This window comes from Fusarium odoratissimum, assembly GCF_000260195.1.
Source record: "Fusarium odoratissimum NRRL 54006 unplaced genomic scaffold supercont1.16, whole genome shotgun sequence".
Lineage (NCBI taxonomy): Eukaryota > Fungi > Ascomycota > Sordariomycetes > Hypocreales > Nectriaceae > Fusarium > Fusarium odoratissimum.
Genome location: NW_022158702.1, coordinates 813,016 through 835,235, shown reverse-complemented (window position 1 = coordinate 835,235; position 22,220 = coordinate 813,016). Strand labels below are relative to the sequence as shown.

The 22,220-nt window shown below is 47.4% G+C and overlaps 10 protein-coding genes and 3 non-coding genes across 15 annotated transcripts; 3 read left to right on the top strand and 10 right to left on the bottom strand.

Moving 5' to 3' along the window:
* Positions 1-741: 741 nt before the first annotated feature.
* FOIG_09913 (uncharacterized protein) lies at positions 742-1,234 on the bottom strand (the record flags this gene model as incomplete). Its single annotated transcript, XM_031210200.1, has 3 exons — positions 742-774; positions 813-1,061; positions 1,109-1,234. The coding sequence occupies 3 exons, from the start codon at positions 1,232-1,234 to the stop codon at positions 742-744; spliced, it is 408 nt and encodes a 135-aa protein (XP_031060451.1).
* Positions 1,235-1,338: 104 nt separating this feature from the next.
* FOIG_09912 (uncharacterized protein) lies at positions 1,339-2,286 on the bottom strand. Its single transcript, XM_031210199.1, has one exon. It carries the CDS (start codon positions 2,006-2,008, stop codon positions 1,814-1,816), a length of 195 nt encoding a protein of 64 aa, XP_031060450.1. The 5' UTR covers positions 2,009-2,286; the 3' UTR covers positions 1,339-1,813.
* A 417-nt stretch (positions 2,287-2,703) lies between these two features.
* On the bottom strand, positions 2,704-4,969 carry FOIG_09911 (uncharacterized protein). The gene is made up of 2 exons (XM_031210198.1): positions 4,761-4,969; positions 2,704-4,692 (listed from the first exon to the last, which is right to left on the bottom strand). Exons 1-2 carry the CDS (start codon positions 4,884-4,886, stop codon positions 2,761-2,763), a joined length of 2,058 nt encoding a protein of 685 aa, XP_031060449.1. The 5' UTR covers positions 4,887-4,969; the 3' UTR covers positions 2,704-2,760.
* Positions 4,970-5,918: 949 nt separating this feature from the next.
* Positions 5,919-7,629, top strand: FOIG_09910 (uncharacterized protein; the record flags this gene model as incomplete). The annotated part of the gene is made up of 2 exons (XM_031210197.1): positions 5,919-6,062; positions 6,113-7,629. 2 exons carry the CDS (start codon positions 5,919-5,921, stop codon positions 7,517-7,519), a joined length of 1,551 nt encoding a protein of 516 aa, XP_031060448.1. The 3' UTR covers positions 7,520-7,629.
* Positions 7,630-7,755: 126 nt separating this feature from the next.
* On the bottom strand, positions 7,756-9,000 carry FOIG_09909 (uncharacterized protein; the record flags this gene model as incomplete). The annotated part of the gene is made up of 1 exon (XM_031210196.1): positions 7,756-9,000. The coding sequence occupies one exon, from the start codon at positions 8,998-9,000 to the stop codon at positions 7,756-7,758; it is 1,245 nt and encodes a 414-aa protein (XP_031060447.1).
* An 806-nt stretch (positions 9,001-9,806) lies between these two features.
* On the bottom strand, positions 9,807-9,913 carry FOIG_09908. The gene has a single exon. It is a non-coding gene; the product is annotated as a tRNA-Met (tRNA).
* A 456-nt stretch (positions 9,914-10,369) lies between these two features.
* FOIG_09907 lies at positions 10,370-10,468 on the bottom strand. Its single transcript has one exon. It is a non-coding gene; the product is annotated as a tRNA-Phe (tRNA).
* Positions 10,469-11,145: 677 nt separating this feature from the next.
* FOIG_09906 lies at positions 11,146-11,261 on the top strand. Its single transcript, XR_004093439.1, has one exon. It is a non-coding gene; the product is annotated as a 5S ribosomal RNA (ribosomal RNA).
* Positions 11,262-13,059: 1,798 nt separating this feature from the next.
* FOIG_09905 (uncharacterized protein) lies at positions 13,060-13,259 on the top strand. The gene has a single exon (XM_031210195.1). It carries the CDS (start codon positions 13,085-13,087, stop codon positions 13,256-13,258), a length of 174 nt encoding a protein of 57 aa, XP_031060446.1. The 5' UTR covers positions 13,060-13,084; the 3' UTR covers position 13,259.
* Positions 13,260-13,475: 216 nt separating this feature from the next.
* On the bottom strand, positions 13,476-15,302 carry FOIG_09904 (uncharacterized protein; the record flags this gene model as incomplete). Of its 2 annotated transcripts, XM_031210194.1 has the most annotated exons (5): positions 13,476-14,114; positions 14,160-14,390; positions 14,439-14,728; positions 14,777-15,112; positions 15,158-15,302. In XM_031210194.1, the coding sequence occupies 5 exons, from the start codon at positions 15,300-15,302 to the stop codon at positions 13,545-13,547; spliced, it is 1,572 nt and encodes a 523-aa protein (XP_031060445.1). In that variant the 3' UTR covers positions 13,476-13,544. The 2 variants fall into 2 exon arrangements, with proteins under 2 accessions (XP_031060445.1, XP_031060444.1); XM_031210193.1 differs by having other exon boundaries at positions 13,509-14,390.
* Positions 15,303-15,501: 199 nt separating this feature from the next.
* FOIG_09903 (uncharacterized protein) lies at positions 15,502-16,868 on the bottom strand. Of its 2 annotated transcripts, XM_031210191.1 has the most exons (3): positions 16,618-16,868; positions 15,958-16,546; positions 15,502-15,908 (listed from the first exon to the last, which is right to left on the bottom strand). In XM_031210191.1, the coding sequence occupies exons 1-3, from the start codon at positions 16,773-16,775 to the stop codon at positions 15,693-15,695; spliced, it is 963 nt and encodes a 320-aa protein (XP_031060442.1). In that variant the 5' UTR covers positions 16,776-16,868; the 3' UTR covers positions 15,502-15,692. The 2 variants fall into 2 exon arrangements, with proteins under 2 accessions (XP_031060442.1, XP_031060443.1); XM_031210192.1 differs by lacking the exon at positions 16,618-16,868 and having other exon boundaries at positions 15,958-16,586.
* Positions 16,869-17,264: 396 nt separating this feature from the next.
* On the bottom strand, positions 17,265-18,943 carry FOIG_09902 (uncharacterized protein; the record flags this gene model as incomplete). Its single annotated transcript, XM_031210190.1, has 5 exons — positions 17,265-18,038; positions 18,099-18,263; positions 18,317-18,704; positions 18,752-18,795; positions 18,851-18,943. 5 exons carry the CDS (start codon positions 18,941-18,943, stop codon positions 17,382-17,384), a joined length of 1,347 nt encoding a protein of 448 aa, XP_031060441.1. The 3' UTR covers positions 17,265-17,381.
* An 830-nt stretch (positions 18,944-19,773) lies between these two features.
* FOIG_09901 (uncharacterized protein) lies at positions 19,774-21,738 on the bottom strand. Its single transcript, XM_031210189.1, has 5 exons — positions 21,424-21,738; positions 21,217-21,372; positions 21,055-21,169; positions 20,827-21,006; positions 19,774-20,775 (listed from the first exon to the last, which is right to left on the bottom strand). The coding sequence occupies exons 1-5, from the start codon at positions 21,678-21,680 to the stop codon at positions 19,873-19,875; spliced, it is 1,611 nt and encodes a 536-aa protein (XP_031060440.1). The 5' UTR covers positions 21,681-21,738; the 3' UTR covers positions 19,774-19,872.
* Positions 21,739-22,220: the final 482 nt, after the last annotated feature.

Sequence of the window (22,220 nt, the reverse complement as noted above, 5' to 3'; positions counted from 1 at the left end):
TTATAATTTTATAATATTATAAAAAGAAATATAAAATAAAAATATATTTAAACTTAAGCCTATTAATAGCTATTAGGGGATTAGTTATATAATTATTAATTACTAAGATTAAATAGCTATAACTAGGTTAATTATTATTAATAATAATTATATAATAATATATCTTATAATAAAAGTTAAAGTTCTTAGCTAATTTTAATATAGCCTTTTAGTATTAAAGCCTTAATAGTAATTACCTTAATAAGGTAATAATAAAAAAGGTATTTAGCCTTCTAAGGATAAGGAAAATATCTTTTTTATACTTATAAATTAAGGCTATATATTTAATTAAACCTTAAGGTTTAAGGTAATAACTATATAATCTATTAAGACTTAATATTAAGGTTATTATATTTTTTTAGTATAATATATAATACCTTATATTATATTATATTAAAAATAAATACCTTATTTTATTATCTTACTTTAATACCTTTAGCTTTACTTTATATATTATTAAATAAGTATTTTAACTTTAATATATATATATATATATATATAAACCTAATATAAATTAATTTACTTATTTAAAAACCCTTATTATTATAAATAAATTAATATAAAATTTAAATTAAATATAAGTATTTATCTTACTAAAATAATATCCTATTAATATTAAAGTTTTATATCTTAGCTTGTCCTAGACTTTGCCTTAAACCCTCTATACCCGTCAACCAGCCTACTCTATGTCTACAGAATTGCTCAATATCTGGTTTCAGCACCGTTTCCACGAGCCTGAAATCATCAACCGTGCCCCCTCTCAGGACACTAACCCCTGCATAAGCAGAAGACCTTCGGTACATCAGCGAACCGCATGTACTACAGAAGAAATTGGTCATCGCGCTTCCATCTGTCCCAATCGTGTCTGACTGGCTGAACTTCTTGAGGTTCTCTTCACCACGGATATGCTTCAGGTGTGTGTCGAGAACAACGATACCAGTCGTGAACATCGAAGCTGTGATCTTGCGACAGTCGCTACAGTGACAGACGAAGGAGAAAACAAATCCAGGCTTGGTTATAGGCTAATGACCATGAGTCAGTGTCTTCGGGTCTTTCATAGGGGCCTCACCAAGACCAGCTGAACCGCACCACAGTAGCATGTCGCTGTCGCTTCCTCTTTGGTAGACCATCCATCTTGTGCAAGTCCTGCTCGTGGGAAGAACTTTTCGGCTTTGTGGGACTGCTCGGTAGCCATGTTTCGCAACTGAACGTACGTATCGGTAGACTGGAGGTGATGTTGAGGAACCCTCACATGTGTTTAAGAGACGTAAAGAGTTTCCCAATACTGGCTTCAACCTTTTTCTCCAAGTCCTTACCAATGTGGCTTTCAATTACAGCTATGTGCTGCTGCGCGTTCTATTTAACGGATGTTGATGGATATCTCGGTTCTTTTATCGAGGTTATCGCAACTATAACTCCGCAACTCCGCAAGAAGACGGAGTTGTTCAGTAATCACTGTCCCTGTTCACAACGTGTTTCAAATATATAATTATATAACTGGTCCGAGACAGACTGTAGAAGTCCGCACGAGACGTGGAAAGTTGGCTCGGGTATATAACTAATCCATAAACTTAGATCACAGTGCGTGGCTCTTATATAACTATTTATTTTGTATTTAATGTCTAATTATTATTAATCATTTAACTCATATATATACTCCTTTCAAATCCTTTAAAATAGACCAGCAATAAGCAATAACTCTCAGCCCATAGTTTATCCTAGCCAACACATTAATCATCCGCTTCGTGTATTATACCAACTCCCCTCAAAGCTTCTACTGAGGCTTCTCGAACGAGTATCGTGGGGATGACAGGACAGAGGATGCCGCAGACTTGCTGCCAGGTGTGAAGGCAGGTGATGGCTGGGGGTAGTATGCAACTACAGCCGCGTTGACCGACTCATGGTGCTCTTTGGCATGGCGGACAATTGAGGACCAGACTCGTCGGGCGTTGTTCTTGGTGGATTCCATTGTGTTCGGAATGTGTAGTGCTTTCCCAGAGATAGTGAGTTGTATATAGTAGTGGTTTTATAGGGCTGCAGTATGCAAGATATAGTTGCAGAGTGGAGATAGTGTATAGATGTTGTGATTGAACTTGTTGATCTGGTTTAAAATGTTGTTATCGGAACTGAAGATGCTCTTGAATTGATGTTTATCCAATGAGTTGCTTGATGATGAGTAGAATGAAAGACATAATCTGCCAGGAAATCGCACGCTCTTATAACGTGTTCGACATGCTCTCTCACCCAACATATGACTCTATAGAATTATCTCGAATTATCTCCTTGTAAAATTCCTGTTTGACATGTCCTCGTTCAACAATTCCATTTCGGGCTTGGACAAACGAGCGACGCAATTTTCCCTGCTTATGATTGGACACCGGCCCGATGTCAATTTGGTGGCTGCACCCTGTGGCATGCGCTATTGTCAAAATCTTTAGGTCATTTGTCATCTCTGCTTGGATGTCAACTTGACAATTGCGCCCTTCATTGTGTAGTGACCATTCTGAGTCATACGAGCTTGTCGTCCACTACGCCCTACAAAGATTTTCAGCAATTAACTTGTCATTCTCGCATTGGTAATCCGATATTCGCAATGACGTTTTTTCTGACAACAGCGAATGCTTTTGTCACAACGCAATGGATCACGCGATGGAAGCTTATTCCTTTTTTTTTTTTTTGCGACATCAATGTATTGGGCTTTGTCACCACCGCATTATTAAGTCATTCTATCTCGACAAAGTCAATGCTCCAACCACGTTTTCCCTTGCAGAATATCTCTACGCAAAAACTTCGAGATTCCTCTTCTCTCGTACTTGGCTGCGCGTCATCCCTGTTCTCCTCCGCATCCACCATCCGAGTCTTAATGACAGTCCACCCCGATCTTGATCCCTCGTTGTTATATTCTCTATCCAGATACGCTATCAGTCTCTGCACGCGCTCTATGTCCCATATGCCCTCTCTTGTGTCAGGTCTTGATGCAACCCATCCCTTGATCCAATTTGCTATCACAGCATCGGACATATGGTAGGCGTTGAGCATCGCAGGAAGCATTCCGTATCCATAGTTGTTCACTATGACGGAGAGGTCATATGGTAGGCCGGCTGCAAGGCGACAGATCTTGCGTAATATGGCCGAGCGTTCAGAGGGAGAAAGTTTGGGGCCCGATTCTGGCGAGTACATCAAGTCAAGTCGAAGCGTAGATACGAGGTAGTGCGTAAAACTCGTTGCCGGCCTGACTGGTTCTGGGGCGGAAAGAAGCGTTAGTGGCTTCATATTGATGTCTGCCTCTGACCCCTCGCCGTCGAAGTCAGGGATATCTTCCGGCAATAGGCTAGCTCGCCATTGTTCTAGCTCAAGTCTAAGGTTGTCAACACGCTGATCCCACTCAGCGTCTGGTCGAAGATTGGACCTCCATTTCTCCTCCAACTCATTCACTCTGGGCATGATGTAGAGCAGCCTATCGTATGGCAGCGTCGAGCCAGCGAGATATTGGACAAGAGACCGTGATGCCTCAGATGATACAACTTGTTCCTGGATCGAATGTGTGCCCTCGTAGATCTCCAATAGGGCTGCTATCCTTGAGAAAGCAGAGACCAGGGATTCTCCGATAGTTGTCTCCCTCACAAGGCTCAGATGAGTCGACAGGAACTCGACCGCTGCGCGACCATGTACGCACCATAATCTCATCTGTGCTCGTCTTAGTTCAAAGTGTGCCAGTAACAAGACTGTACTTAACCAAGACACAATCTTCTCTCGTCTTCCAGGGCCGTGTTCGTTTCCTGGTGTCGGCATGTCTGGGTTCATATCCTCTATCGGGATGTTCCCAACGTCTCCAAGAGCTATGACAAAGTGTTCTAGTGCGTGTATCGCTGCCTGACTCCGTAGTTGCTGTCCCATGTTGGACTTGGAGACTTTGAGAGCTGACAAGGCTAAAGCAGCATGATAAAATGATGCACTGAGAAATCCGGCATCCATAACATCGTTAAGATACAACAGCGTGAGGACGCCGTATGGCGATGTATCCCGAAGGTGATGGTAGTAGAGCATATCCTCGGGAAACTTCGTGCTCTCAAGTAGCCCTTGAGGGATGATCGGAGCAGTGTGAAGTCCATTGAAGAATTGACTACTTCTCGGGGTTGGAACCTGTGTTTTTGGAGCTAGCTGGGGAGATGAGACGCTTAATGGACCGAAGAATGGGAACGACGTTTGGGGACTTTGGTCCGATGTAGCAACTGGTGACACGGTGTATGGTAATCCACCACGAATATTTCCAGCTGGTGCCGGCGCGTCAACATCGGTATCAGGTATGAATCCAGAGTCCCAAGCCGCAGGTGTATCAGAAGATGAAATTGCGGCAGTTACATCGGAGCTATTGTTTGCCTGGCCAGCATTGTAGATGGGAGTTTGAGTCGCGATGGTATCATTCTCCAACTCTGGTGCTGGAGTTGCATATGAAGAATAATACTCATGTGCCAGACTCTGTGCTTCTTCAGCTTGTGGTGCATCGTCAACACTACCTCGCCTGTCTGAAGACTCGCCTATCGCTTGGCCTGACCGTGTCCGGCGCGGAGAGTCATGTCTGAACAGCTTGTTCTGATCTTTGAAGATAATCTGGTTTGCATAACCACCACATGGCATGCACAACCGTATGCACTGTGGATACCACGAATCAGTAACTCAGCCCTATGCAGATGACATACGAGTCATTGGCATCGACCTACGTTATTGCATTCTGGCTTTGTCTCGTCACATTTCAGCCGCCGAGCTCGGCACGTGACGCAGCCATTCCGGTTGCGAGTCTTGACGTTTCGCCGTCGTATAACACGACCAGACATTGCTCTGTCCATCAAGACTTAATAGGGCATTTGTGATCGGAATTGGCGGAAACGAACGAGCCGTGGCAATGTGTCGCGACGTTTCCTTACTACCAAACAAACTGAAGAGCCTGAGAGGTTGGTAATGACGAAATTCCGTATAGAATTACCGCATTGGTAGAGTTCGAACGAGCGGGGAGGACATGCAAGTTGATTGGTGTTCTAGACCCGATTAGGCAAAGGCCCATCGACTTATGCATATTGTAAACTGCCGGCACAATTCTCTTCTTTGCCGTGTGATATCTTGCGATGAGCCGCAAGGCTGAAGGGTGCATCACCACATAACTACTACTACACAGACTCATCCATCTTGAATCAATTCCATGGTTGTCGTGGTGAAAACGTAGAAAGTGGCTTGGTCATTCGCGAAGTGCACGGCCAATCACATCTGCTCTCTCTAGGCTTCGTTCATTTGGTGCGATATCGCTCCCTGACATTGTAACCAGAGGGAAACCCGACAAAACACTCGAGATCTGCCAAGTACACGTACATAGGGAATGAAGCGAAATCCTATGGAAGCCCACATTAGCGTTCTTGAGCTCAATATCAGGACGAACCCCTCTGTGTCCGGGCTATTACCGTGTTTACGCCCCTCATGAGCATTGTGATAGTCGACGAATTGTCAATTGAAGTACAAGAAAAGTGGCAGGACCGAGGCATTGCCGAAAGTCTCTAATACGAGCAGCATTTCTACTGGGCTGAATTGATTGAGTAAACCCGAGGTCAACTAACAACAAATATTGATGGCGAAATGCATGATCCCCACAATGGCTTGTCGCTTTTAGCGTCCCCAAGCGGAAATGCTGAACGAGCTTCTAGCCAAGAGAAGGATTGTTTAAGTCGGAGAATATCCTCCCATTTCGAGCAATGCACACCTGATTCCTGTTCGTGTGACACTACCAAGTCCTCCAATATACTATCTGTGGTGATAATAATTGCATTTGTAATCCCGATTCGTCAGACGCCACAATCTTACACCTAGGACAACAGTCAATTTATATCGTCATGGAGGTCTCAAAAGCGATATCGGATCCCGAACCAGGATCGTTGATGCTTGAGAAGAAGACATCGTTCGAGTCGCAACAAACAACAAGGGTCATCATCACATTTGACAGCAATGATCCAGAGAACCCCAACAACTGGTCGGAGGTATGCGGTTCTCGTATCAACAAAGGACTCCAAGTACTGACAGCTGTTAGGCCAAGAAGAGATTTGTAGTATTTACTCTCACCTTGACATTGTTCAACAGCACGCTCTCTTCTTCCCTCCCAGCCAATGCCATGTCACCGATGGCCTCTGAGTTCGGTATTGACGATAGACGAGGAAACCCACAGTTGGCACTTCCCATATCACTTTTCCTCGTAGGATATGTCTTCGGACCTCTCCTCTTTGGGCCTCTTTCAGAGCTTCAAGGCCGCAAATACGTACTTCAGGCAGCCTTCCTCGTCTACATCCTGTTCACTCTTGCCTGCGCTCTAGCACCAAACTGGCCGTCAATGCTGGTCTTCCGCCTCATGTCAGGCATTGTTGGCAGCTCACCGAGTACACTTGGCGGCGGTATCATCGCAGACATACACAGCGACTTGACCCAGCGAGGCAGGGCGCTCACATACTACTACACAGCCAGTATCTGCGCGCCATTGATAGCTCCAACAATAGCTGCCTACTTGGCCCCGATCTCTTGGCGATGGGCTTACTGGTTCAGTCTCATATTTGCCGGTGTGACAATCATTCCGTTGGCATTCCTGCCAGAGACCTTTGGCCCTACAATTCTTGCTCGGCGAGCGAAAAGGATTCGGCGATCTGCAGTAAAGACTGGCCAGGGCAATGTTGAGACGTATGCCGCCATCGAGCTCGAAGCCAAAGGCTGGCGCAACCTTATGAGTGTCGTATTAATTCGTCCTCTACATATGCTCTTCACCGAGCTGATCGTTGCTGCAACGGCTACATACATCGCGCTAGCTTACAGCGTCTACTACATGTTCTTTCAAACATACCCCATCGTCTTCAAGGGCACCTACGGGATGTCAAACAAGAAAAGCGGCTTCATGTACTTGCCCATTGCAGGGGGAATCTGCCTTGGTCTGGTGATATTCTTTCTATGGGATGCCTACTACAGACGCTGCAAAAAGGCCGGTCGAACCTGGGCACAGAAGAATGAGTACAGCAGGTTGCCTCTAGCATGCATGGGCGGGCCTCTTCTGGCAATCTCACTCTTCTGGGCTGGCTGGACCGCACGGTCCAGTATCTCGTGGGTGTCGCCCATGGTAGCAGGAATTCCGTTCGGAGCTGCTCAGCTTCTCATCAGTATCGCTCTAACGACTTACCTGGGCGATTGCTACGGAGTGTACTCAGCATCGGCCATGGCGGCGGGAACGTGCCTACGAAATCTTGCAGGTGCGGGACTATGTATCGCTGCGGCGCCGATGTACACCAAACTTGGTGTTGGATGGGCTTCAACGCTTCTTGGGGTCGTGAGCGTCTTTATGTGTGCTATCCCGTTCATCTTCATTCGATACGGGAATACCATTCGACAACGAAGTAAGTTTTATCAGAGGCTAAAGGCAGAGATGGAATCGACACAGAGTGAAGCAGAGAGTGATTGAGGCGGAGCTAAAAAGAGGCATGCTATAAATGAAATAATAGATCCAGGTTCTAATTTTAGATATAATAACTTTAAATAGATGACATCAATGCTTCTCCGATGACACTCAAATGACTAAAGTATAAATAGCCTAAGACAATTCTAGCCAAAGTGCGTGTACTCCCTTCACTGGATAATCCTCTCACAAGGCCAAGGCTATGATGTCGCCGCATGGATCACAAGTTCTCCTTGTGATGCTTACTTGGAGACTTTGTCAAAGACACCCTCAAGCCAGCCCAATGTCTCCTGGGCAAGCTGATTCTCCGCCCCAATTGCACAATGAACCCCAGATCCCAGCTCCGTCTTGAACAAAAAGTAGTGCGCCTGCTTTCCAGAAGCCCTCGCCATTTCCTCTGGCTGTTCCGGAGCCGTCGTGTCATCTTGTCCCGAGGCAACAAATACGGGACAGTTGATCTTGGAGAGGGTCTGCTTATCAAGATTGAACTCTCCCACCATGGTCAACCACTTGAAGGGGCTCTTGGTGTTCCATGCCCACATTCCTTGGTTGATCGGCCAGCTAAGAGCGGTAGGGAGTTTGGGGTTCTTGAGAAGACTGTAGATCTCATCATCAAATGCAGTGCTGTTACCTGAAAGGAAAAGCTTGGTCAAAGCGGGAGGGAATTGCTCAAGGATGGAGCGTTGAAGGTTAAGCATTCCGTCGATCGCAAGAACAGCTGCCAATCTATGTTCATGTGTCGCAGCCAACGGCGCAAGAAGTCCACCAAACGACATACCAATTAGAGCAACTCGGTCAGGGTCAACATCATTCCGACTGCGAACATAATCGACAACGGGGATAACAGCCTCCCACCACTCAGGCATGAAGCCGAGATTCTGCTGTCGACGCACTGTCGCTTGTCCTGGGCCTTCGTATGTGATGCAGTTCCAGCCGCGCTGAATGATCTCGCGACAGTTGCTATGGTAGAGAGCTTCTTGAGATCCATCGTACCCGGTTCCAACGATGACTGTTGGGATCTTCTTGCTGTAGCCAAGGCGCTTCCCAGCAGGGAGTTGAGAGTCTCCTGGGTAGAAGTACGCTGGAACAGTGAATTTGGTTGCCCTCAACTCCACAAAGGTCGGGGGCTTGGGGAGAAGGTTTACAGCCTTTGTGAAACTTGCATTCTGCTTCTGCCACAGGGTATTGATGCGAGGATCAGACTGGTTACCGTGCAGGAAGAAGTCGGCGCCTCGGTAGTAAGATGATGATCGGAAGTAGGCTGAGCGAGCAGAGACCCAGTCCTTCTTCTTCTCGGCAGCAACAGCCTGTTCACGGATCTTGTCTGCAAGAAATTTGAATTCGTGATACCAACTCTCAGGATTGTTTGGCTCGATCACAGCAGCTGCTCGGAGGACTTCCCCAGTGGCGCTACCACCTTCGTTGGCTAGGGAAAGATATTCGCTGAGGATGAATGAGAACTCGGTGTCGTTGCTGAGCTGGAACATGGACGTGGTGGTGTTGGAAATGGTGACATTTGGTGGATATGCTTCGGTCTCGTGAGCGTTGGTGACCTATTTGTCTGTCAGCATAAGTTAAAATTAGAGGCTACGTCAGGGAGGAATACCGCTGCAAGGAGAGTACCCCATGCTATGATGCAAGGGAAGGAGAGCATCCTGAATAAGATGACGATAGTATTGAATGCGAAAGTTATCAAATGATATGAGTTGGTTTCTTGTCAATGGAAAAGAAGACTGGTTCCCCAGCATCATGACTTCTTAAATGTCATCCATCTCGGCGGCCTCTTCCTGCACAACGACGTCGTGATGTTAGACATGCTCGAATGGGTTACTTGTTTAAGCCTTCACTTCCATGAATCTCTATTCTGAATACTTCCCAAACGATGTAATTATCATGAGGCTGAGAATGATCTCGAATGAGATACTGTATTCGGACAAGCGAGTATGCGATGTTCATGAGCCGTGCTTACATGTTGGGCCAAATGCGTCATGGCTCATGCTGACATGCTAGGAACAGCCTTACATAGTGCCGATATAACCGAGTAGGAAGAACGATCGACTTATGACTGGAGTTTCGGTTCGCATTCAATTAATAATCTGTCGTATTGATCCCAGCTAGTTGCAATTCGCTGTGACGTTGGTGTAGATTTTGCTGGTCAGTACCCGTGGCTGGGGCATTTCGGCAATTTGACAGGCAAAATGTGAACTTGAGTTAGCTGTCTTTGAGCCAACTGTCAACGCAATTGCCAACGTGGAAGAACAAAAAGAGAAATATGGTCAAAAAGACAAGTTCTTGTCGGTGGAGAGGCTCGAACTCTCGACCTTTGGATTACTCTGATCTGTGACCAAATCACGCTTTGTGCTATGAGACCAACGCTCTAACCAACTGAGCCACACCGACAGTGCTTTGAGTGGGTTGGGATGCCCACTCAATTCGTTGGCGGAGAGCGAAAGAATTGCTGTACAAGAATTGAGCTTCTGGGGGCAGAGCTGATCGATCATGGACAGCTCTGGATAGATGGCAGGGACAGTATCGCACTGTTGTTCCAAGACGCGCCTCAGTAGACAGGTATTGCCCCGGTATACTGGGCGTAAAGAGCTTACGTCATTCAGTCTGCTCGCGCAAAGGCCAGCCTGCAACTCAATCAACGACGAGTACTTTCTCAACACTAAAAATTAAGACTCGATCCCTCCTGTAAACTCGTCATTGCTTTGGAGTCTACTGACAAGCTTGGCCAGGACCTTGAACCCCGTCACGGAGTTCCTGATGTTCCCCATTCATCTGGTTCTTCAACGCTAGACACTTTCTAGCCAAGCAGACCCACAAGCAACTAGCGAGAGGAGCAAAAAGAGAACATGCGGTTTGTGTGGATCGAACACACGACCTTCAGATATCGAATGATAGTGATTGAAGTTGGACTTCAGTCTGACGCTCTCCCAACTGAGCTAAACCCGCTTGTTGCTTTGCCGACATCTGACTGGCAACATAGACGACTCCTGGCGACGAACCACGGACGCTTGAGCTTAGTAGCGTGCACTGATTCTGTCGAGTCTGTTGAATCGAGTCCTTGATTGATAACGAGGGGAGTTCCAATGACAATTGAGTAGTATAGCCAACCAGAGCTTGCTGGTTTATTGGCGCGATCGGTTGATGTTGGTTTGTCTTGCCGCCACCTGGCGTGGTGTCACCGTTTGAGTTCAAGCTCAAGGGTAAGCTTTGATGAATGCAGAGAAAGTCAATTGGCACATCTTCCCTGGGACAATAAAGTCCTCTCTGTATCAAAGCCGATACAATGCTGGCATGTTAATTATTTACATTGCTCAATTTTCGACAGGTGGTATTGTGGTAACAAGCAGGTTTTGTTGGTGAAATGATCAATGTGAGTACTATTATACGGAGTACAGTGTACGTCAACCATGTGGCTAACAATCAGTTGGAGTGGGATGTCAACTCACGCTTACACGTCTAGCAAATTGCATTGGCCCACTGTTATTCCATTGCCAAGAAGTTATCTGACCTTCTGTAACTGGTAGTAAACAAGGCAGAACTAAAAGCAACAGTACTGCGAGATATCAGAGAGATCACTGTCATGTTATCGATATAGACCAAAAGACAACCTCTGTCTTGCACATACGACCAAAGGTAGTGGAAAATACGGGATCCCGTCCGCTCTCCCATAGTCAAGCCACTAACCGGCGGATTAGTAGTTGGGTCGGTGACGACCAGCGAATCCCCGCTGTTGTATGTTTTTGCGCGTTGTGTCTCTGACATGTATATCTTTTTGGTTGCTGGCAATTGCACGGCTTGACTATGCTGAGCAAATTTTGGATCGCTGGCTGATTGTTGGTCGCGCGGATGTTATAGCTGAAAGCATCCAACAGGGCGGTGTGAGGGACAATGAACCGGACATACATACAGTGAGTGAATGCAGTGCGATGATTCAGTGATAGGTAGAAGACCAGATCAAGATATGAAAGGCGGTAACGAGAAATGAAGCTCCGAGAAATGGTGCTGGCAACAGAGCTCACTACTTGAAGCCATTCGATTGCTCAGGTGCTGGCTCTGTCACCTGCAGTGACCTTGTGGGACGCTGTGTTGACAGGAGAAGGAAATGTACCTTTTGCGTTGATGGCTCTTGAGCGCCGCCGTAGCAAGCGCTTGGTCGCAAATGCAAGGGCCATCACAAGATGGTCCAGAGTGTTATCGCACTGATAAGCTGCCTTATCGGAAGTACCAATCTGTGGCTGGTCAATTCGACAGCGATTTGATGGCCCCGCTATTGTTAGGGGACGCGCAATGTCACTCAGAACGCGAGCACCTGGATGTGCCCCATCGCGTCGCGTTATATCATGTCAAGTCCTCTTCGGCATCTGGCACGCGTGACTGAACATAGACACTCGTTGTCACTGTGTGATTGATTACGCACTTCTTCTTATAACACTTGTCGACCGTCACCATTTAGTATCTCCATCGCTTTTAGTGCCATTAGAGGTAGTGCAGATAATGCTCATGACACCAAAGGGTTCACAGCCCGGGACGCGCTCACTTGGCAGACTCTCAAGTCCTTTGTCTGCGAGAGACTTTATCTTTCGTGTTGGTGATATCAACTTTCATGTTACTGCCTGCGTCACTCCTACTCATAAGCTCATATTACTCTCTGCTCTGTAAGGTCCGTCAGTAACATGACGACGCGGATCAGCACATCATGGGGCCAGTGATGTAATGCCTCGAAGCCTCAACGATCATTGTCCGTAGGGCTTTCTGGCTAGCTGATCGGGAGGTCGTTGCTGAGGAGACTGAGACATACAGCTCTGTTCAAGAGGTCATAGCTCCTTGGGTTCTGGAAGCTTGGGACATTGTCTCATTGTGGTTGCCCCTCATGCCGATCATTTTCAGCTGTCTACCTGAAGATCAAATCCTGATCCCCCGCAAAGCTAAAAGGGGCCGCCAATAGTGTCGCAAGTAGTCTGCCCTACTGGTCCATGAGCCAAGACATCATGATGGACACGCCGTTATCGTGAAACACCATCGGAGCCTCTTGTCCAACCGAAAGGCAACGAGCTGACCCGGGCAACTCAAGTACCGTGCAAATCTTTAACAATAGCATAGATAGAGACATGAAGCGGTCAAATGTCCTGCTTTCGTGACAGGGTTACCGCCGCAACTTGTGCTTCACGGCATTCAGCTTGGCCTTTGCATAACCCCGAGGATTAGGGTGATGGGTAGTCGCGGGATTGTGTTAGCGTCACATTGGGATTCACTTGAGTCAACCTGGTCCACGGCTCAATGAAATTATGGCCGACTTTTGCTCATCTCCTCTGCCGCGTCTCACAGATGTGCACTGGAAACCGAAAATGGCAGCTGTGTTTCTGTATGGACGCCATTTCGTCAACTTGGCGAGGGATTCAGTTACATGTCACAACGCATGATGTCCCTTTCTGGTAGTTCGAGGACGGTTACCGACGCAGACAGCTTTCTCGGTATAAAGCCACTTCCACCTTTTCGAACCTGTCTTGACTCAACCGTTATCCTTATACAATCTCAGAGTCTACCTCAACACTTAAACGAGCCATGACTTACCAACACTCTCAGCGACAACCCTGGACTGGACATGCCACTTGGCATACCAATACTTCTGCGGGCAAGGGAAATGACTCAACGTATCTCATTATTCAGAATGATGGTAACCCTGTGCTCTACAATGAGGGTGAAGTTCCCATCTGGGCGGCTGCTAGTAATAAATGATACAACATGAGGCAAACAAACAGAGACTTGTGCATCTGGACTGTTACGATCTGTCTTCCTTCGGAAGTAGATAGCAATCACTTGTGGAACTCACGTGGACAAGACATTGCATCCCGAACTATGTGATAGTGTATTGTGACCGCCAGGCACTTATCTTTAGTCCAGAAGCTTGCTTAGCAGTGGGGTGGTTCAGTATAGCATGTGCTACAGGATAGAAGCGGTTATAGATTGAGTATCAGTAACGTGATTGCTATGTCTATGTGACAGAACAAGAGCTAGACGTGACCTAGATAAACCATGGGACCGGAACATCGCACTCGACAAACTGCAACCAATCGACACGCTGGCCAGCTTTTCCAATACTCCGAAGATCCTGCTGTTTCCAGATACTCTCAATAACATCGCGTAGAACCTTGATGTTGCCAATGCTTCTCACACTGTCCATTCTGTCAAGGGTATGAAGAATGCTGACGCGGTCTTGCTCATCGACTTCACATGCGATGACAAACACTGGCCATGGACTGGTTGCAACACCCAGGCTTTTCAAGACTCCCAGGGCTTGTTGTACGTAAACCGGCCGCGTGAAATCGTCCTCCGCGATGGGATGCACGCGTTGGAGATAGAGCAGTGTCGCTAGGCGATACAACTCAGCGATAGCCAAAATACGATGTGCTCTCAAACTATAAGAACTCTCAATGGGAGCAAGTAACTGTCGGATGTTGTAAAGCTTCATTGCCAAATCGCACCTTCGCAGCGTTGAGGTGCTCAGAAAATCATGTGCGGAGTGTAGTCGCATCATGTTGATCTTATCAATAATCTCAAGCACTTCAACAGAACAGCCCAAGGATCCCACGATCTGGGCTAGAGTCAGAAGACTGGACGTAAGGATGGGGGCACTTACGAGAGATTTATCACCACTGAAAGCGTAAAGAGCGGATGTTGAGACGGAACCAGGGCTTTCCTTAAGTCGGCATGATGGATAGTTGAAAGCAGCCAAAACATCGTGGTATAACCACCAGGTAAGAAGGAAATCTGAGCTTGAACCGGGCGTATCTGTGAAGCGCTCTCGCCTTATGATCTCCTTCGCTCCGTTCAAATGGATGTGCCAATTGTGCTCTTCTCTATCAAAGACCTGTGAAACATCAGTCACGGTAACGACCAAATGTCTGGTCATACAGACATCGTAAACACAAAGCATCATTACTGCTGCAAGCTGAACTTGACTGGTCGATGTGCATATTGACCTCCTACCGGTCCTGAGTGACTGTGATAAGTTCTGGATAGCTTTTAGTTTGAACGAGATTGCATCAGATATTGAGTTCGAGTAATGGATCATTGCTACGGCCATCATTGCATTGAGCAATGCAAGAGCCGAAGTGTCTTGGCTTGACAATGCCATGGGGAGTAATGTCGAACAGAAGCCGTTTTGAACTTGCGTTGTGGAGATCATGGAAGATATAATGTTCTCGTCTGGCATCATTAGCCAAAGAAAGATAGAACTGTCCGCATCTTACACACAATAACCGAGAAGCATCCCTTCATGATCGAGAAAGGGGCCATGAAGTGTGAGACTGCATCGAGGTCGTTGTTGGAAGAGATCCACAAGTATATGGCCATCACTCTTGGAGACAGCAATATCAACATCTGTTAAGGATGTGTTCAAGAAGTATTTGCCATAGTGAACCGATTTTGAAAGTGTTGTTGGGGGTCGATGCTCAGCAGGGTCACGTTTTCTCCGGCGCCCATCATGACGATCTGGCCAGAGAAGTTGAAGGCCATACCCAAGACATTTTCTTTGTGTCCGAATGCAATTATTACAACTTGGAGTTGCCCTATCACAGCCGATCTTGCGCCCTACGCTTGTCAGCTTGATGATCAATACTGGGCATGCTATCTTACTTTTGCAGGTCCAACAACTTTGTTTGGGCAGCATCTTCGCCTTGCTATTTGACATTGACTGAATCTGATAACCTCTAGTTTTGATGATGTTAATATCAAGACCTCGGATGAATTGACAGTTTGTTTCGGTGTCTTGCCACTTCATGGCTCAATGTGTAATGGAACTCAGCGGGGTCTAGAGGATGATGTGTCAGCCGCCAATAATCACCATATTCGTAACTGAACCGAACCCAAAAAGGCAATTCGACCCAGCAGTTCATAGTGCCCGATAAGTTGAAGGTTGGTGCAACATAAGCTGGAAACAGACTGACTGAATGCATGAGAACACCTATACTCTAAAACATTCGAATCTAAAGGCAATTGACAGTTTGTGCCATTGGATATCTGAGAAGATGAGTAACTACGAGCGCTATCATAAAAACGAACCCGCGCATGAATCAAACCTCCAGAGAGAGTAAAATCTCCTGGGCAATGATAATATGACCCTTGGATACGGCTGAAAGAAAAACCACCATTTCGAGATCTCGCCTCGCCACTAATCCACGACGACATGCTTTGCAACCTTCTCGTTGACCTTGAGACTCAGCAGGTCAGGCCGCGTGTAATGTCCAACGACGTCAATGAAAGCCTTGGGCTTATCGATATCTCTCAGATTGACCACAGCCGTGATGATGCCCTCTTCACCGTCACCGATAGGCTCTGCAAGTGGCTTGCCATCAGGCCCAAAGATCATCGAGAATCCACCACCCGGCTACATCAACAGTCAGCAGTCTGTCCATCTTCAAGGGGCCTTCCCTTACTGTTTTGGTCACAGGATTGCCTGTAAGTCCATTTCTTTCCAAGTTCTTTTCGGTGAGAACCTGCGAGGCAACAGCGACAAAAGTTGCTCCTTCAATGGCCATGAACTGACTTGCGCGATAGCTGGCCTCGCCAGTTTCGTGGTACAACCAAGCGATCTTCTGAGGGTCTGGCATCTCAAACTCAGCTGGCCAACTAGCAATATGAATCTGCACACCCTGCGCATATTCGTTGTATCGAAGCAATGGCTGCAAATGCTCCCAGCAGTTCAAGGCGCCAACCTTTCCAAACTTGGAATCAACAACGACCTTGAGCGATTCGGCTTGTCCTTCACCCCAGATCGTTCGCTCCACGTGGGTTGGCTTGATCTTTCGTCGATGATGGATGATTTCGCCATTTGTATCGATGAATGACTGTCCCATATACAGGCTTGCTCCATCTCGCTCACTGTACCCAAGAACGACGAGCATACCTGCCTTCTTGACGGCTTGTTGGATTCGTTTCATCTGACGTGAGTCTCTGCGCATAGAATTGGCCATGTATTCGTGTATCCAACCCCCATTGTTAATGACTGGCGACGTCCACATTTGCCTGCATAGCCCTGTTAGCATCATGTGTACAGAGCAGATGAAACCTTTCTGGCTGACAGATTTCGATCATACCATGGATAACCGGGGATCCAAACTTCGGGAAACCCAAGTACTTGGACTCCATCGGTGGCAGCTTTCTCGATCAGGGCGATGGTTTTGTCAACGCTCCCTTCGAGGTCAAGCCATACGGGCTCTGCCTGTACAGCGCCGACTTTGACAGTTTGGTCCATGATGGGCAGAGCAAGACTTTAATTGCAGGTTGGGGACACAAGATTGAGTTGGCACGCTATGATATCTTTCCATCTTGATGCTGGGGGGCTTATTTATACATGGTCAAAGTACTCGTCTTTCGAGACTCCATGATTATGGATGCTTCATGACGATAGTTGGTGGAGGTGAATTGCCGAGATCCGTGTACACAGATGACCGAAGGAAATAGTTTGCGATCTCAAGCGCAACAGACGTCGCGTCGTCGATACATTTGCTCCAAGACAAGCAAAAAGATCCACTACGGCACACATATCATAAGAGCCTGATTACTTATCATATAATTATGGCCTATTTGGGATACGAAAGCCGGCATGCAGCACAAAGCTGGCTTGCTGCTACCCCGCATGGGCCAACAGCCATGCTCGCAAACTCTTGCCTCACGATTGTCACTAACGGGTCTTCGACTAAGACAAACAGTATCCAATAACTGACTGATGTTCTACAAAGAAACGTGCCCAGCAGCCATGGCTGACACTATGGCTCCGAGAGGGTGCCAGAATTGCTCCCGATATAACACCTCATATACCATCAGCATCGTCTTCCTGCCCAAGTTCAACAGCCTTCGTTTATGCCGCCGGTGGCATCAGCGCATCCACATCCGGACCCCATCCATCATCGTTGGAAATAGTGATCATGTTATCCGATCCCTCCTTCAGATCAAAGAAACCCCGACTGAGCCCCGTCTGAGAAAGATGGCTGGTAGACAAGAACGCAAGCTTCTGAGATTCGCCGTTGACATTGACGGTGGCATATCGTGATCCGGTGTCGCCATTTCGGTACTTGACGTTAATAGTAGCTGTACCTCCAGAGCTCTTGATGTTCTTGAAGGTAAGAGTACCTTTCTTATCGCCTCCGATGTAGCCGACAGCTTGACCGCCACTGCATTCGCTGCATGAGATGACTCTGGCATCATTGCCCATTGTCGCAGTCTCTCCCTCAATCTTTGTCATTTTGGTCTCGGACCACGTTCCTTTTGAAAGGTTCGGCGACCAAGAGTCGTACCAGCTGAGTGTAACCTTGGTGCCATCAACCTTGAGCGGAAGCCAGACGTAGGTGCTAGCGGCGAGGTTTGTAGAAACCCAGCGATCACCGATGTAGATGGCATTGCCGTTGCCAAGAGGCTGAATGTAGCTGACCTGGCTTTGATAGGTCTTTGATCCAATAGGTGCAAACTCGGTCCAGTTGGACCATGGGCCAGACAGTGACTTGGCGTAACTGTAGATCTGTTGGTGTCTTGCGTTAATAAACTTGGGATATGGCCAAAGGTGAGGAAGGCCGCTTACATTATCATTGGCATTCCAGCCGGTCAGATGAGAGCCAAATATGAAGTAGTATCCGTTCTGCTTCAACATAGCTGGGGACTCGGCAAAGTACTGCCATTCGTACGTGATCTCCGTGACGTTGAGGTAGTCGTCTGACAATGCCATGATTCGCGTTCCATACTCGCGCTGCAACTTGGTCAGTTCCTGTCCTCTACCAAAGCGCACAGTGAAAAGCTTACGTCTTCAGTCAGGAGATATGCAGATCCATCATCGTCCTTGAAAAGTCCCATATCGCGACTCTGCTTACCAAGAGGCCTGAAGCTTCGATGATAGGTATACTTGCCGCATACACTATCACCAGTGGCGATACCAACCCGCGCATCCTTGTAATCTGGGCTGTCGATGTGCATGTAAAGAACATACTTCTTTGTCTGGTCATTGTAAATGACCTTGGGTCTTTCAACAATCCGGTTGGGGCCGAGGTCCCCTGCTTCGCTAGTGCGAGAGAGGAGCGCACCTCGATATGTCCATTCGACGAGATTGGTGGAGGAGTAGCAGTTGACGTTCTGGAAGTATGTTCCGTCTGTCTTGTCCTCGCCGATCATGTAGTAGGTTCCATCAACCTCACTGTAAAGGTCAGATGTTTGTCCACAATGATAGAATGTGACACTTACATCAACCCATGCCCGTGAGCTTGGACATGCTCACCAGTGTTCGTCTGGTCAAAGTCCGGTCAACAAGGTATTCATGTACCAAGTTTTGGATAGACTTACAGCTGTCCATGTTGCTCCCGAGACAATGTCAAGAGAGGCCTGAACCGTGCTGGCTGCAAGCACAGCGAGAAGAGTCGAGAGGAAACGAGGCATCACACGATCTGGTAAGGAACCCTTTTGTAGGACCCAGCTGCAGTTCTTGGAGCTTGATCAGGACCAACTTTGAGGATGATTCGATGTTCTTATTATACTTCGCCCCGGCTCAATTCTCTTTACGGTATGCTCGGACGCCGGCGAGACATGGCCCGATGTGAAGAATATCTTTTCTGGGGTAAGTCACCGTTACTTCACATTCGGCTTCTGCTTTGCTCTACTCGGGTATTCGGTACTTAAAAACAAGTTTAAGGTTATGTGATCGACATTGCAATTTTCTCCATCAGGTTCTTCCATATGCGCACCAATTTGAAGACCTTGGCTCAATCATAGGAACCTTCCTTTGTAAGTACTTCACATGATCTGCCGGCCCATATGCGGGGCCGACGTAAACAAGAAGTGAACGGGCTGGGGTAATCGACAGGGGGACATCGAGTGATGGTCCGGGGATATCGGAGCCGTGAAGAACATATCCTTGTTCCAACGTTACTTGAGCCAAGAAATTTGCAACCTCGTGGTACATGTTGCATCGGACCATCGACGGAGCAATGGCATGCTGCGATCATCGCCTGAGCTCACATGAAATACCATGAATCGAGCCTGACAGATGGCAGGGGTCAGTCGAGGTCTTGGCAACCTGCAGTCAAACATACTCCTTCAACCAGATACTCAAAATTATACATGGACGGTAAGAGGAATCATTAGCCTAACGAAGATGCATGAATATAAGCTATCGGCATGGAATGAGGCACTGATACGTTCTCTCAGAAAGCGTAGGCCATCTCTTGGCCTCTCATCTTCACGGTACTACATAGTTTTATTAAGCACGAACGATTGAATTGCAAAGTTCAATATGCAAATTAACAAGAACCTTTGAGATCTATGCATATCGACCTATGGACTTTCTATACCATACAGCTCACAGTTATCTAAACATCAATAACCTTGGCCTCGTTCTGGTTCATAGTCGCCCGAACCGTCTCAGCAGTCCTAGGCTCCAGCGACTTCTTAACAGGATCAGGGGCATCAAAGACCTCATTGAGCTCCTCCAACGTTCGGTCCTTTGTCTCCGGGAAGAAGAAGAAGATAAACGCAGCCTCCACCAAATCCCAAAACACGAAAACAAGATAGAAGTAGTAACCGATCTTCTCGAAGGCTGGGCCAGAAGAGTAGGCTAGGATGAGAGAAATAAAGCTGGAGGCCCAGTTGCCCAGTGCTGTTCCCTTGGCTCGTGTCGAGGTTGTGAGTGTCTCTGCGATGTACATGCTTTGCTGGGCGGTCCAACCAAGTGAAAAGACGACACCGAAGAGAAAGACAAAGGCGATGGTGGTATTGGCTGCGTTCTTGTTGCTAGCATCGTCAACGGCCATCTTGGACGTTCCGGTAATGACGGCGAAGATGACTGAACAGAAGAGGATACTGTAAATGAGAAGAGGTCGACGTCCGACACGATCGGTCAAACGGGCTCCGATGACCGAACCGATCAGTCCAAGAACGCTGTTGGTGGCGTTGAGAGCGAGAACCAGCTTTTCGTCCTTGATACCAGCCGTGTTCATCATAGCGACGAGATAGTAGCTGGAAAGCGAGTTACCAGATGCTTGACCCATGATAGCCATACCAAGAACACAGATAAGACGTCGCTTGTTGCTGTGCGAGTTCCAAAGCTCACGGTAATCCCACCACCTCTTGTCTGAAGCCTCAGTCGAGATCTGGGCCATCATCTCCTTCATCTGAAGTTGGACAATAGGATGGTCGACTGACCCCTCGCCGTGATACTTGGCGAGGATGGCGGCAGCTTCGTCGTGCTTATCATTGGCAATCAACCATCGGGGCTGTTACTTGGTCAGTAAGTGAGCGGCGCTGATATTGATAAAGATACTTACAGATTCTGGGAGGAAGAATGCAAAGATTGCGACAATACCAGAGGTGACAAGCTGAATCCAGACCGGGACTCTCCAGCCATTATTGCCTTTGATGTAAGCGCTGCCATAGGTTGCCCAGCCAGCGATGATAGCTCCAACAGGCCACATGCAGTTGTAGAGACCAGTAAGTGTACCTCTCCACTACAGTCTTGTCAGCGATGCTTTCGTACACTTGGCAATGTCACGTACCTTGGGGTGAGCAAGCTCGCTGACGTAAGTTGGTGCAGCGATACAGCAGTACGAGACACCAAAGCCGAGGAGGAATCGACCGCCCATGAACTGAGGCATGGCTTTCGCAGTTGCTCTTCATCTTGTTAGCGCTGTCTGCGGAGTTTTGAGGCAATTACTCACTGAACACAAGTGCCGATGATGATGATGAGAGCGCCAGTGAACATTCCCGCGCGTCGTCCAAAACGATCGGTAGTGAAAGGGACAGTTGGGGCTGCAGCAATGCTGCCAACATTGTAGATCATGAAAACAATGCCAGTAGCAGAACCATCAGATTTCCTGTAACATGTCAGTCAAGTGTCACTCCGCGCAAGGAGGGTATGAACATACATGTCAAAAGTTCGTTGATATGACTTCATTCCGTTCAATCCACCCATCAAACTGCCATCATAACCATTGAGACAGCCACAGCAATACGCCACGAACAGCACAGCGTAGAGCTGAAACATAGACGGCGTCCATGGTGAGAATTTGTTGTTCTCGACTTCATGCGCAATCTCAGTAGCAAGTGCCTCTGGCGGCAAGTCATTGGTCAGATCGCGATGGAGTACATCGGTCTTCTCAAGCTCGTCACGCTTCTCAGACATGGTGTTGACCTTGTGTAGATGTCTTTGGGTAAAGTTGAACGACCCAATGGATGGGAACAAGCATCAATGAGAGACTCAAGAGAGGAGAGAATATCTCGTGCGAGGTCAAAACCTCTTTTATAGATGACGATCCCAGAATGGACTCACGTTTCCGCGTTAGCTGTTTCTAGCTAACCGGCCGACAAATCGGTCGGTGCCGTAGCCGAGGGTTGGCGGTCGTTTGCGAAAATTAGGCATGACTCGAGAGAGTTCGTGAATAAACTCATTGATAAAATCCGGGGTAGAGGCAAGGAACGAGCATCAATGGTTCCGGGGAGTCTGCGGGGAAATTCTCAAACTCGATAAAGATCGACAAATCGCTTTGAACTTGGCGAGTCGACTCCGGCTCCGTCATCCCCGATTGAAGCGCACCAATTGATTTGGGGGCGAGTGGAGAGGGAGAGTCACACGGGAGTGAAGACATGCCAGCCTCTTCCGATTCGCACTCGTGCGATGCCTTTTGAGCTAAGCTAACTACTGACTTGAAACAAACCGTCTAGG

Excerpts from the sequence above, each read along its gene's own strand:
- FOIG_09912 (XM_031210199.1), bottom strand. The coding sequence starts at position 2,008 with ATGGAATCCACCAAGAACAACGCCCGACGAGTCTGGTCCTCAATTGTC.
- FOIG_09911 (XM_031210198.1), bottom strand. The coding sequence starts at position 4,886 with ATGGACAGAGCAATGTCTGGTCGTGTTATACGACGGCGAAACGTCAAG. Across the intron at positions 4,693-4,760 it reads CAAAGCCAGAATGCAATAAC|TGCATACGGTTGTGCATGCC; the intron begins GTAGGTCGATGC and ends TGGTATCCACAG.
- FOIG_09905 (XM_031210195.1), top strand. The coding sequence starts at position 13,085 with ATGACTTACCAACACTCTCAGCGACAACCCTGGACTGGACATGCCACT.
- FOIG_09903 (XM_031210191.1), bottom strand. The coding sequence starts at position 16,775 with ATGGACCAAACTGTCAAAGTCGGCGCTGTACAGGCAGAGCCCGTATGG. Across the intron at positions 16,547-16,617 it reads TGGATCCCCGGTTATCCATG|GCAAATGTGGACGTCGCCAG; the intron begins GTATGATCGAAA and ends AGGGCTATGCAG. Across the intron at positions 15,909-15,957 it reads GCAATCCTGTGACCAAAACA|CCGGGTGGTGGATTCTCGAT; the intron begins GTAAGGGAAGGC and ends CTGTTGATGTAG.
- FOIG_09901 (XM_031210189.1), bottom strand. The coding sequence starts at position 21,680 with ATGTCTGAGAAGCGTGACGAGCTTGAGAAGACCGATGTACTCCATCGC. Across the intron at positions 21,170-21,216 it reads ATCATCGGCACTTGTGTTCA|AGCAACTGCGAAAGCCATGC; the intron begins GTGAGTAATTGC and ends AACAAGATGAAG. Across the intron at positions 21,007-21,054 it reads GCGAGCTTGCTCACCCCAAG|TGGAGAGGTACACTTACTGG; the intron begins GTACGTGACATT and ends ACAAGACTGTAG.